The sequence below is a fragment of the Malus sylvestris genome, chromosome 17 (assembly GCF_916048215.2).
Source record: "Malus sylvestris chromosome 17, drMalSylv7.2, whole genome shotgun sequence".
Taxonomy (NCBI): Eukaryota; Viridiplantae; Streptophyta; class Magnoliopsida; order Rosales; family Rosaceae; genus Malus; species Malus sylvestris.
In genome coordinates, this window is record NC_062276.1 from 11,020,758 (window position 1) to 11,034,661 (window position 13,904).

General features: G+C 35.2%; 1 protein-coding gene and 2 pseudogenes across 1 annotated transcript; all 3 read right to left on the reverse strand.

The window, feature by feature from the left end:
- Positions 1-2,349: 2,349 nt before the first annotated feature.
- LOC126611066 (7-deoxyloganetin glucosyltransferase-like) lies at positions 2,350-4,098 on the reverse strand. The gene is made up of 2 exons (XM_050279249.1): positions 3,494-4,098; positions 2,350-3,277 (listed from the first exon to the last, which is right to left on the reverse strand). The coding sequence occupies exons 1-2, from the start codon at positions 3,999-4,001 to the stop codon at positions 2,355-2,357; spliced, it is 1,431 nt and encodes a 476-aa protein (XP_050135206.1). The 5' UTR covers positions 4,002-4,098; the 3' UTR covers positions 2,350-2,354.
- Positions 4,099-7,160: 3,062 nt separating this feature from the next.
- On the reverse strand, positions 7,161-8,099 carry LOC126611788 (ADP,ATP carrier protein 3, mitochondrial-like; annotated as a pseudogene).
- Positions 8,100-11,238: 3,139 nt separating this feature from the next.
- LOC126611069 (7-deoxyloganetin glucosyltransferase-like) lies at positions 11,239-13,381 on the reverse strand (annotated as a pseudogene).
- Positions 13,382-13,904: the final 523 nt, after the last annotated feature.

Here is a 13,904-nt window from a genome sequence, read left to right on the forward strand (position 1 = left end):
AAGGATGATCTATGAATAGAGACTTACAAAATAGACTGTTTGGATTGTTGAAGTTCGATGTAGTATGGGTCCCACAAGTAATCCTCATTTTTTGTGCTGTTGGATTTTTTTTTTTTTTTTTTTTTTTGTCAAACGATAGATTTGTTAGATTAAATTTTAAATTAAGGAGTTGATGGGATTCGAAGTTAAGTAGCAGTGCAATAGTAACACGTCCACTGCTGTGGTAGAAGGCTTGTTATAGTTCTTCATTTTCTTTTTTCCTTCTCTTTTCTGTTTCTCCTTTCTCTTCCTGTAGAACGACTTTCCTAATTTTCTTCAGCCACAACTCACCCCATCCTAAACCACCTCTGACCTCCGACCACAGCCCATCCAACCCGTCCCCCACCCAGACCCCCATATTCGCAGACAACCACCCTAACTGCCCCAAATCTTAATTTCCAAACAGGTTTGTTATTAGGCGATGAGCCACCACGATTTCTGATTCTTCACGGCTCACTCCACACTTCGCAACTCGAATCAGGCATAACCAGAGGCTTCTATCCTCTTCAGAAATGGTCTCCTCCATCCTATAATGTTAGGAAATTTGATGAATAATTATTTGAGATTTTTATTTTTCCTTTCTATTTTTCTGAGAAAGGCTTCAATTGAAATTTTTAGTTTTTTCCAATTCAAGTTTTGGACGCATTTAAATTTGAACCAAATGGGGCTTCACCTCTAGAATTGGAGGAATAAAAATAGGTTGAACCGAATCGGAACCCAAATCCTCCCATTTTCCAGAAAACTAGAAAAGTTAGAAGAATAAGGAAAGAAGCCCTGGTTCACTGTGGTTGGTCTCGTTCGCAAGGAAGACAACAGGAAAAGAAAATAAGGGGACGTACGGGAGGCAGAGAAGGGGGAAGGGAAAGACGACAAAAGAAAAAAATAAAACTGGGTTAACTTACAGCGTCACGATCTCGTTAAAATAGATCGAACGGCTCCCCTCACCACCACCTCATTGTCGCCGTCAAGAACCACAGCTCCCCCCCCCCCCCCCCCATCTATATACATATATAAGGGGATGGATATGTGACAATATTTTTAAGGGAACCTTAACGAAAAACACCCGGTACTGTTCACTTTAACGAAAAATCATATTTTTACACTAAAAAGTCAATCCTGGTACTATTCACTTTACCCTTTATTTTGTCCTTATCATTAAAACTCAAAGTTTTCAAACCCTTTTCATTAGTTTTCCTAATTTTTTATTCGTGGGCCCAATTCGTAACGTATATCAATCATCCAAACCGTTTATCATTTAGATCTTTCTTCAAAGATTATGTCTACCAACAATCACCCAAATCTAAAATAATGACATTTGGATTAAGGATTTAGAGTTTCTTTGAAAAACTGTATTTATCTATTTTTTTTCACTATATATATGAATGTCTTAATGATTTTGAATTTGTCTACTTTTTTACAAGGATGACCTATTATTGATGTTTTAAAAGATAAACGATTTGAATTCTTAAAATACATTACGGAATAGACACACAAAACGTATCTCAAAGTTGTTTGAAAAAAGTTGGCGCCACATATTGTTGGATATAAGTCAACAATCTGTGATAACTTATATATGCTAATAAATAATAAATGCAATATAAATTAACAGAATATAAACTATAATATGAATTATAAAACAGACAACTTGAAGATCGAGGCTTGCGTACCGCAATGTCCTTGAAACAGAAATTTCGTCCCTACTCTGTGCTTGTAGTTCTACGGACGTATGTTCCACCAGGATTCAACGATCTAAGTCAGAAATTCCAGCACCGGAAAATAGACTTCTGGCGAATATTAATGTGGTTCTCTCAGTAAGAAGGTTTATGAATGTAGAAGATGAAGTTTATTATTTCTGTGTTCTAAATGCTATGCAGATGTATGAATATATAGCAGATAGATGCCTGTTTGCAACAGGTATGAGAATGGGGTGTGACTGTTGGGAGACATCTATTCAGAAGGGTGTTTTGCTCTGTATTCAGAAAGAACTCTCAGACTTCCATCTGAAAGGATGAGTCTTTTCATAAAAAAATAATTAATTAATTAAATTCGAATTTAATTAAAAAATAATTAAGTAAATCCGAAAAATAATTAATTAAATAATTATATATTAATTATATATTAATTACCAATTAATTATTACACCCAAAGCCCAACCCCAAGGGTGAGCCCAATTTTAGTCTCCAGGCCTATTACTCAAATCACTTTCTTTAAAGGACAAAACCTTATAAAGTGATAAAATCTTTTGGGAATGACCAATGTGAGACAAGGAAATTTCTACTCAAACTACTCAAATTTCCAACACATCTAGACTTTACCTACAATTGAAATTGATTCACTAATTTTTCTAAGTTTGCGGATGAAGAACCGTGTGGACCAGTGGCTTCCTCTGCCAATTTCTTCCACTCCATGGCCTCATGCTTCATTCTCTTACCCTTCTCTCCTTGCATCAGCTCTCTAACAAGCTTCTCCACTTCATCTCGCTTCACATTTTTATCAATCTCCGTACCAATGCCCCATTCTTTGCAAGTACAGTGACAGTTTGTTTGCTGATCAGCAAAGAAAGGCCAACACAACATGGGCACTCCTGCAGACACACTTTCCATTGTCGAATTCCAACCGCTGTGTGTCAAAAATCCTCCAACTGATGGGTGGTTAAGGACTTGCTCTTGAGGGCACCAACTCGCTATTAGACTTCTTCCTTTAGTTTCATCCACAAACTCAGATGGAAAAATTGCTGATTTACCAATTACCAAGTCAGGCCTAATTACCCAGAAGAAAGTAAGCTTGCTCTTTGCAAGTCCCCAACCAAACTCCACAAGTTGTTCCGGTGTCATGACCGTTATGCTGCCGAAATTCACATAAACAACTGAGTTTGGCTTCTTATCGTCCAGCCAGGAGAGACACTCAGCTTCTTCTCTCCACAGACTGTATCCCAAGGACTTCAAAGGATGTTGTGGCATCTGATTGAGAAGTAACGGGAGAGGGCCAATGGCGTAAACAGGTGGATACATACTTGAGAGGGCATCCAAAACATCTTGCTCCAGTGCATCAAAGGTATGTACAATAATTGCTGAAGCTTCATGAACTCTACTCATTACTTCAAGGATGTTGTTAAAAATTTTGTCATTGGGATTTGTTGTCACAAAGTTGTTGGGGAGATCCCTTAAACGGATATGTTTCATTCCAGGAATCCAATCTATTATCTGGTCTAAAAAGCCGTTCGTGAAACTGCTCTCATCTACAAACACCCAAGCAATACTTAATTAATAAAATTAAAAATAAATTCAGAGGCATGTTTACGAAATTAAAGAGCAACTCTCTTGAGAATTTTTTTTATTTACCAATGCCACAACTATCGCCCATGAACTTTAGATCAATTGGTCACTCGCGGTGGTATATTGATTAAAAAAGAAATATCAAATAATAACGAAATTATACACTGCTAATTCTTTACCTTTGAGTGGTGCAAGTCCTCTTTCCACCAAAGCAGGATATTTCATATAGCCCATAGAGCTGCTTGCTGAAAAAGTAAAGAAGAGTGTAATGGGAATGCCAAGTTGTTGAGCTGCAGTGGTTGTGAAATGCATGAAACCATCTGAAACAATGAGAGTAACTGGAGGGGTACTACGGTTGAGTTTCTTTATGAGGTCAAGAAAAGGTGCCAAGAAATTGTTTTTGACAGAATCAGCAAGCAAATTGAAGTCTTGGGTGGAATCGTCATCTCTATCCGGAAGGCCATCTGGGATAGTTTCAAACTGAAAATCATCAGGCAAGCCGTCAAGGGAGTCGGGTGCTAGAGATTTAAGAAAGCGCCTGTGATTGAACTCGGTGTTGACATAGGTTATACGAAAACCTTTATGGTGGAGAAGTTTTGATAATTGAAGCATTGCCTTTATATGACCTTGTGCCGGAACCGGAATACAAACAGCATGAGGCTGATTAGCTTCTCCTATAGAAACCATCTTAGATTTTGTGTTTGCCTATCTGTTTGCTTTGCAGTGCTTGCACAAATTTCGACTATTTATAGTGCTTGTGATCTACTTTTCAAATGATCTTGTTTGAATTAAGAAAAATACGTAATCTAACCTGAATAAGGTGTCAATTGTGTTTTGATTTGTTTAGAATTTTATAGGTCAAAAAAGAGGAGCGTAGCTGTAGGAGACGAAGCAAAGTTGAACTGGGATTCTTTCAAAATCGTGTCACGGTTCCGTCCATAAAAAATGTGAAACAAATAGATGATATTCGAAGAAAACACCTTATGGTCATTTATTAATTAGTTTAGTTTGGCCCACATAACAGAAAATTTCCAGGCCACACTCCCTCCTGATGGAATTGGATCCTCTCCTAAGCAGGAGATCAGGATTCTCCTAACCCACTAACACGGACGATTGAATTTTGATCCAACGACTACAAACATGGAGTCTTTCTAAAAGTTATAATAATTGTAACCGTTGGATCAAAATCTAACAGTCCATGTTAGTGGGTCAGGAGGATCTTGATCTCCTGCTCTGGAGAGGATCCAATTCCCCTCCTGCTAGCCATGAATAATAGTTGATATATATATATGGTCAACGGGTACATCTTTATATTTAGGGAGCTTTAATGAAAAATGATTGGGCTAAGTTTTATTTAACCAAAAACCATCATATACTATTATTTAATCAAAAAAGCTTCACATTTAATCATAAGGACAAATCTAATTTATATTAGGCCCATAAACATTTAACACACATGGGCTGAATTAAAAGCCCAAAACGAAATAAATTATTTTTCCACCCTTGCCCCTAATAGAAATCCCGATCTATCAGCCCTTTCTGTTAGAAATAAACTTCCCTTTATTTACAAGTATGCCATTCTGTTAGCCAATTCCTTCTCTTTCAGTTAGGTTTTTTTTTTTTTGCCGTCTCTCTTCTGGTTTTTTCTTTTCTTTTTTCTTTCTTGTTTTTTTCTTGTCGTCTCACCCTTCCTCCTGAAAGGTAAGTAAAACCCAACGTGGGTGAAGAAAAAAAGGAAGTAAAATCAAACTGATTTCATTTTTCGGATTGTTCAATATGGAACAATGTTTCTCCTTTATTATTTTAGAAAGTCATTAATGTTTTTTTCCGTTTGCTGGAAAAAATCTTTATTGTTTGTTGACTTTGATGTTAGTGTCAAAACTAATTTTAATGGTGAGGCTGCTTGGGGTTTCCTAATTAGAAATTTAAACGGTCACACTATTTATTGCTAGGTGATTTCCTTTTAGTTGATTAAATTATTCTTCTGTCATGCAGTTGCTGTATGCATTTTTCAATTTTAATATCGAAGGAGATTACAAGATCATTATTCAGGCCATAAAGAAACATGTTCAAATTCCTTAGAGATTTGCTTCAATCATACAAGACATTTGGCATCTTCTTCACCAAATTCCTCAAGAAGTGAATATGGTTGCAGAGGTTTCACCGCTGTTGGTCATTTTTTATGATCACTCTTATACCTAGTTCAATAACTTTCTCAATTCAAAGTTTGTTTTGGAATTGATTGTATTATATAAAATTAAAAAAAAAAGTGTGAATTATTTTTGTTCAGTTTTATAAATAGTATGTGTTATTTTCCTATAGTTTCAGAAATAATGTGAGTTATTTTTGTTCAGTTTCATAAATAGTGGAGGTTACTTTGTTATAATTTCAGAAATAGTGTGAGTTATTTTGATTCAGTTTCATAAATAATGTGGGTTGTTTTGCTATAGTTTCAGAAATAGTGTGGGTTATTTTGGTTTAGTTTCATAAATAGTGTGGGTTATTTTGCTATAGTTCCAGGAATAGCGTGAGTTATTTTGGTTTAGTTTTATAAATAGTGTGAGTTATCTTGTTATAGTTTCATAAATAGTGTGAGTTATTTTGGTTTAGTTTCATAAATAGTGTGGGTTATTTTGGTTTAGTTTCATAAATAGTGTGGGTTATCTTGCTATAGTTTCATAAATAGTGTGGGTTATCTTGCTATGGTTTTAGAAATAGTGTAGGTTATTTTGGTTCAGTTTCATAAATAATGTGAGTTATCTTGCTATAGTTTCATAAATAGTGTGGGTTATCTTGCTATAGTTTTAGAAATAGTGTGGGTTATTTTGGTTCAGTTTCATAAATAGTGTGGGTTATTTTGTTATAGTTCCAGAAATAGTGTGAGTTATTTTCGTTTAGTTTCATAAATAGTGTGGGTTATTATGTTTTAGTTCCAGAAATAGTGTGTGTTATTTCGGTTCAGTTTCATAAATTGTGTGGGTAATTTTGCTATAGTTCCAGAAATAGTGTGAGTTATTTCGGTTTAGTTTCATAAATAGTATGGGTAATCTTGCTATAGTTCCAAAAATAGTGTGAGTTATTTTAGTTAAGTTTCATAAATAGTGCGGGTTATCATGCTATAGTTTCATAAGTAATGTGGGCAATTTTGGTTCAGTTTGAGAAATATTGTGGATTATTTGGTTTAGTTTCATAAATAATGTAAGTTATTTTGGTTCAGTTTCATAAATAGTGTAGGTTATTTTGTTATAATTCCAGAAATAGTGTGAGTTATTTATTTTGGTTTAGTTTGATAAATAGTGTGGGTTATTTTGTTATAGTTGCAGAAATAGTGTGAGTTCTTTTGATTTAGTTTCATAAATAGTGTGGGTTATTTCGATTCAGTTTTATAAATAGTGTGGGTAATTTTGTTATAGTTCCAAAAATAATGTGGGTTATTTTGATTCAGTTTCATAAATATTGTGGTTTATTTTGCTGTAATTCCAAAAATAGTGTTTATTTTGTAAACCCTTAAATTAACATAATTAATTACAATCAAATTAACATGATTTATTTTGTGAACCCCAATTTGATTGTAATTAACACATGAAAACTCCAAAATTAACATAATTAATTACAATCAGAACAACCTGAAATGTTAATTAGATTGTATTAAGAAAATTAGTACTTATCAAATAGTGGGCAAATCAAATTTTACAAAAGAAAATTAGTACTTATCAAAGTATTGGTCGTTTCTCAATAGATCAAAGTCTTCTAGTTTTTCCTTTAGAAATCTACGTTCCGATAATGACTACAGTGATATCCGTCACACTTAATAGTTTTTTTTTTCTTAGCAAAGGAACGTTTAAAAACGTAAAAGCACTTCCATTCAGAGGTCAGTCAGATAACAAGCACACAAAACTCAAAATTCTTCATCCCTGTAACTATGACTTTCTAATAACAAATCCATACAAACATTTGGAAACCTAAAAGCACTTCCTTTATCCAAATTCTTCAACTAGAGTTGGTGCTTACACAATAACTAACGATTTTGTCAACATAGCATCATTAACCACTGCCGCCAGACCCATACTTCTTGCCAAGAAGTATGACTTGCAACTTGTCATAGCCAGCAAGCACACTGGCATTTGCAACAGCACCTAATATGTTTGCTCTAGCACCCTTAAACAACGACTTAGCACCCTCGTTTTTTTATAATTTGCTTAAATGCATCCAAAGAGCTACCATATTTAACTGCTGTTCCTTAGGTCATCATCATCCATGGCGCACTGTGTCAATGGGGTAAGAAGCTAATCTAGCACCAATCGTAATTCCCCATCCCAACAAGAAAACAAGAAGCTAGCGAAGAAGCTATCATGCAGGCCACCAGTTAAAACCACAGGTTTTAGAGAATCGTACATTCCAAAGTAAAGTCCACGATACACGATAATTCCAACATAACTAAACCATTAAACTGCCTTTCAACCACCCTTCTTGGCAGCCTTGAAATCACTTGCCAAACGTGTTCTTGCATAGTCCAGAGAATATACAAAAAGAAGAGATGAAGCACTAGCAGCACCGCCTGATGCCAGGTTCCAGCAAACCACTTCCAGTAGCCATTTTTATCCTTCTTGAAGTTATTGTACACTACCTAACACACAAAAACAGTACCTGTGTCCAAACAACAAATGCTAATACCAAACTAAAAGCCATAAATCATCATTCCTAGAAAACAACTTTTATTTTGATATTCAAATTCATGAAATTCTCTTTAAGCCAGACAATTGCAGAGAACTCCGGGTCCTCCATAATTCGGGGCGATTTATCCACATTTCCTACATAGGTTTTACTATGAAGTACCTAAAATGCTCCATTGAGCTGTCAATCATTAATCTTGTTTAAGTTTCTTCTTTAATTTGCTTTGGCGTTTTCGTTTCCAAGCACTGACTTCGTATTCAACGGAGCAATAACAAAAAATATGCAATTTCCACATAGCAATATAAATAATTTAAAAAAAAATTATGCATACAAACACAAAGGGGTACACCTGCATATATACATGTCTAATAACTAATATATTTGGCAGATCATGATGGATTGCTGGAGAAATTTCAAAATATAAAGATAACAAGTAAAAAATGTGTTTTTTTATTTTATTTGCAGACATGGAACTTACTTATTAACAATTGTATTAGGGAATGTTAAAGGTCGAAAAAGATTGATTAGAACTTAAAACTGTATGAAGAAATTAAGGGAAACTGTAATATTGGAGAAATTTGTTAAGAAATGTCATGGAGAAGTGTCTGTACCTAGCAGTACCACCAATGCTGCGAATGCTCATGTTGCGGATGCCCAGAACCCAATAGCCTTAAATTCCTTCATGCTCAAAGACTCCTAATATGGTGATTCGAAAAATGGTGAATTCGAATGGAATTGAAAATGAAAACAGAGATAAGGTGGAGAGATTGAAAGAGAGGTACAGAGATCAATTTGATTACAAAAGCAGAGGAATTGTTTCTGTGCAAAAGAGAAATCGAGATTAGGCGGAGAGGTTGAGACCTGGAGATCGACAAGCAGAGATTAGGTGGAGTCTGGAGAGATCGAGAAAAGGAGAGAGGATTAAAGGGGACAGAGTTGCCGTTAGGGGTAAAACTGGAAACTCATTTATTGGGCTAGTCTTATTGGGTTAGTTTGATGTTGGACTTTGTCCTAACAATTAAATAAACTTAATACCTGGTTTTTTGTTAAAATTTAAATTTTTGAAGTCTTTTTTATTAGTTTTCTTTTATATGTATATATAAAGCCAACAGTCCCATTTTGGAGACACGGCTTCATAAAAAATATTTGGACAAAAATACCCTCAAACAAAAAAAATTCAAAAACAGCCCAAAATAATCTAAGGGTATTTCCATCATATAAATATAATTAGTACTTCACAATGAGTTAGCAATAATGTGATTCAATCAGTTGTTTATTAAATATTATTTTTTTCTATTTTTAAACACGTTCAAAACATCGTAAGAGGCGCGTAGTGCCGGTTTTAAAAATGTCTTTTGCACTCACATGATAATGTGATTTAATTAGTTGTCAAATGATTTTTTTTTTGAATAAACGGTATTAATTACATTACGGGGAAGGGGGTGGGCTTAGCCTCACAATGAACTAGCAATGATGTGAATCAATCAGTTGTTTATTAAATATTATTTTCTCTATTTTTAATGTAAATTCAATAAAATGGAGATGGAGATTGAAAGACCAATTTTGTTATATGAATTCAACTGCTTTGATTGGTTTATGAGAGATTTCTTCTAGCATGGTCTAATATTATTCATTTAGTCCAAATATTTGATTTTCTTTTTGTCATAAAACAAATATTGAAGCAATTCATGCATATAAATACATTTAAAATGTGTAAGTCGCGTGTAGCACGCAGTGATTCAAAAAATGTCTTTTGCACACTTCAATTTGAAAACTATAATCAATTCTTGAATTAAGGTGTGAACCACATCTCAACAATACAATATGACATTTCAATAATTAAGATGTGACAACGTAACACAAAAATAAACGAATAACTTCAAAGCTAGCAACTAACAACAAACAAATTAAACTATAATTGGTTTTTACTTTATGATACATCATTCGTTCCAAATACACAAGGCAACCAACTCTAGCATGGAACTCTCGTTCTTTATTCAAACAAACTTTCTTGTGCAGGAGGTGGTAATTGAGTCAGACGCTCAAGGGGTTATTCAGTCCCTCAATTCCCCTCCTTTGAGCTGTGATTGGGACCTTCTCCCAATTCTTAGCCGTATCTTGGATGTTGGGAGGAGTTTTCATTCATGCTCCTGGTCGTGGATTCCACGATCGGCAAATATGGCGGCGGATTTTGTCGCAAGGAGTATTTCACCGGAGATGTGCAGCTTTGGCTGGGTTGTTCAACCTCCATCTTCGCTAGTTGGCATTTTGAACAAAGATGGTCTTCCCTATCCTCCTTTGTAATTGGGGATGGGTTGCACTGGTAATAGGGCGACGCTGGTACCTGTTGTGGTGGTGTCTTTCTTGATCCTATTTATCTGTGTCTGTATCTTCTAGGGTTGTGGAGGTTGTTTCTCTGTGTGTTGTTTGGCCTTGTGCCTCTCTGTTCTTTGAATCTATCCTTTTACAAAAAAAAAAAAAAAAAAAAAAAAAAAAGAACTTAAACAAGACTTAAACATCAAACAAACTTTCTTGCACAAAACTTAAACAAGACTTAAACAAATTTCGTTCTCAAAAATTAAAACGTACCAATGTTAGAAAACAGTTAAGGGTATTCTTCCGCATTTCAGTTTATAATTCCCATGTAGCACTTTCTCCATCACCATGTTGCCAAAGAACTTTGACCAACAAGATTGATACTGTACGAAGGGTTTGTTCTTTATGATCCAATATCAGGATTGGTCTATCTTCAAAGGATTAGCCTTCATCTGCTCAAAACTCTTGCTAGTCGATAGCATGTGTTGGATATGGTTCATATTTTCGAAGCATTGAGACAACAAAAACATTGTGAACACTAGAAATTTGTGCTGGTAAAGCTAATATGTAAGCACTTCCTCGATTCTCTCTACGATTTTAAAACAACCTATAAATCTAGGAGATGACTTCCCAGACTTTTCAAATCTTTGGATTCCTCTACAGGGAGATATCATGAGAAATACGTGATCTCCTACATTGAATTCTAATGGTCTTCATCAGCATCACATGGGAATTAGAAACCAAAATGCGGAAGAAATACCCAAAACTAATTTCTAACACCGGTACGTTTTAAATTTCTAGGACGAAGTTTCTTTAAGGTTTGTTTAAGTTTATGCAAGAAGGTTTGTTTGAATAAGGAACAAACTCGATTAGTTTGTTTTTGTTAATTGCTCTGGAGTTATTCGTTTATTTTTTTATTTTGTCACATCTTAATTATGTAAATTTCATATTCTATTGTTGAGATGTGATTCGCACCTTAATTCATGACTTGACTATATTTTTTTAATTAGAGCGTGACAATCCATGAACACCATTAACTATTCCTAGTGGACTATAGTACATGGCATTATTTTTTTCCTTTTTTTTTTTTTTTTAACAAACAACAGGATAATCTACATTAAACAACGGGGAGGGGGATTCATACACAGAATTTCAAATGCAAAGACGAATGCTTTTAACAAACTGAGTTACAGCCACTTGCTAGTACGTGATATTATTTGACAGAATTTAAGATGGTGGTCGCAGGCCAAACATATTACTAGTTTATTGAACCAAAAAACATCTAGGAATGCAGTACATGCTTCCTCACATCTTGCTAGCCATATAATTATCATTTGAGGCTATGGCCAACAATGAAAAAAACATCAAAAGCTTAACAATATTGTTAAAGCTGACATCTAGCTTTTCCTTAATAGCACACGATTCACCAAATTGTCGAAGTTCTTGGATGAATAACCGTGAGGACTAGTAGATTCTTTTGCAAGTTTCTTCAACTACATGACCTTATTTTTCATCTTCTTAGCCTTCTCCCCCTCCATTAACTCTCTAACAAGCTTCTCTACTCCATCCCTCTTCACATCATTATTGATTTCCATGCCAATGCCCCATTCCTTGCAAGTATAGCGGCAGTCCATTTGCTGGTCGCAAAAGAATGGCCAACAGAGCATAGGCACTCCTCCAGTCAGGCTTTCAATGGTTGAACTCCAACTGCTGTGTGTTAAAAATCCTCCAACTGATGGATGGTTCAGCACATGCTCTTGTGGGCACCAACTTGCAAATAAAGTTCTTTCTTTCAGCCACAAACTCTGATGGCAAAATCGCTGATCTGCCAATTACCAAATCGGGTCTAATTACCTAGAAGAAAGGCAGCTTGCTGTTTGCTAGTCCCCATCCAAACTCAGTTAGATGTTCAGGTGTCATGGCCGTTATACTGCCAAAATTCACGTACACAACTGAATTTGGGGCCTTACTATTTAGCCACTCGAGGCATTTGAGTTTCTTCTTTACATAGACTGTATCCAATATTCAAGGGATGTTCTGGTATCTGGTTGAGATGTAATTGAAGAGGGCCAATGGTATAAACAAGTGGAAGCATAGATGCGAGAGCATCCAAAAAATCTCTCTCCAAGGCCTAAAAAATATGAAGAATAATTGCTGAAGCTTCATGAGCTCTCTCTGTTGATTCCATCACAAAGTTGAAAAATACGTCATTAGGATTTGTGGTTCGAAGGAAGGTTGGGAGATCCTTCAAACGGATACCCTTCATTCCTGGAATCCAATCTATAATGTTGTCGAAATAGCCATTTGTCAAACAACTCTCATCTACAACACAAAAAAATTTATACACAAGTTATGATTAAGCAATTAAAAGAGCTAATCATAAATATCAGTTTGTCCAATAGTTGTAAATATTTAACCTTTGAGTGGTGCAAGTCCTTTTTCGACCAAAGCACGAAGTTGTATAAAGCCCATGAAGCTGCATGCAGCAATAGTGTAGAACAGTACTATAGGGACTCCAATTTCTTCAGCAGCTGTGATTGTGAATGTGGACATGAAACCATCTGAAATTATGTAAGCCACTCTAGGATTGTTGGATGTGGATAAGGCATCGTTGTTAGTTTTTTGAGGAGGGCACGAAAGGGAGACAAGAAATTCTGTTTTTGGACAGAGTCAGCAAGCAAAGTGACATCTTGGGTGGTATTTTCATCTGAATCAGGAAGGCCAAATGGGATGGATTCGAACTGAAAATTAGGCAAGCCGTCAAGGGAGTTGGGGCCGAGTGATCTAAGAAAGCGCTTGTGGTTGAACTCTGTGTTGACAAAGGTGATATGAAAACCTGTGGTGGAGGAGCTTTGCAAATTGAAGCATGACCTTGATGTGGCTCTTTGCTGCAACTGGAATACAAACAGCATGAGGCTTATTAGGTACTTCTCTGGTATCCATCCTCTATTTTCTGTATGCCTATTGTTTTTTTGTATTGCAGACTCAGCGTTTGCAGAATGCACACTACTAATATTTATAGTGAGCACTTTTCAATATGTTTGTGTGAGGAATCTAAGAGTCTGTTTTGTATGCTATTTAAATCCAAATTTTGTTTATCTCAAATATAATTTTTGAGTCTCAAGTCAATAATTCTTGTTTAATAGGACTATTTTTTTTTAAAGTAAAATCAAAACCAACTTAAAAAATTAGTTTACTTATGAAAAACACAAAAAGTCAGCTTTTAAAGTTTTTAATCTTATATCTATCTAGTTCTCCTCCAATCATCTCTTCTTATGTGTTATGATTTTTTTCTCTCGTCTCTCCTCTCTCTCACCCGAACATTTCCTTCTCTCCTCTCTTCCAATCTATTATAAATCTTTCTCTCTCCCCTCTCCTCTCTCTCTTCCTTTCTCTCCTCTATCCCTTCAAATCCTTTCCTTTAGTTTTCTCTGTCTCTCTCACTCTAGATTCTCTCTCTCTATTCTCTCTCTCTATTCTCTCTCCTCTATCTCCCTTTCTTTCAATTTTCTCTATCCCTTTCTTATTTCTTTAATTGTTAAGATTTAAAAGTAATTTTGAATTTTCGTACCAAATAAGTTTTTTAGTCTTATAAAAAAT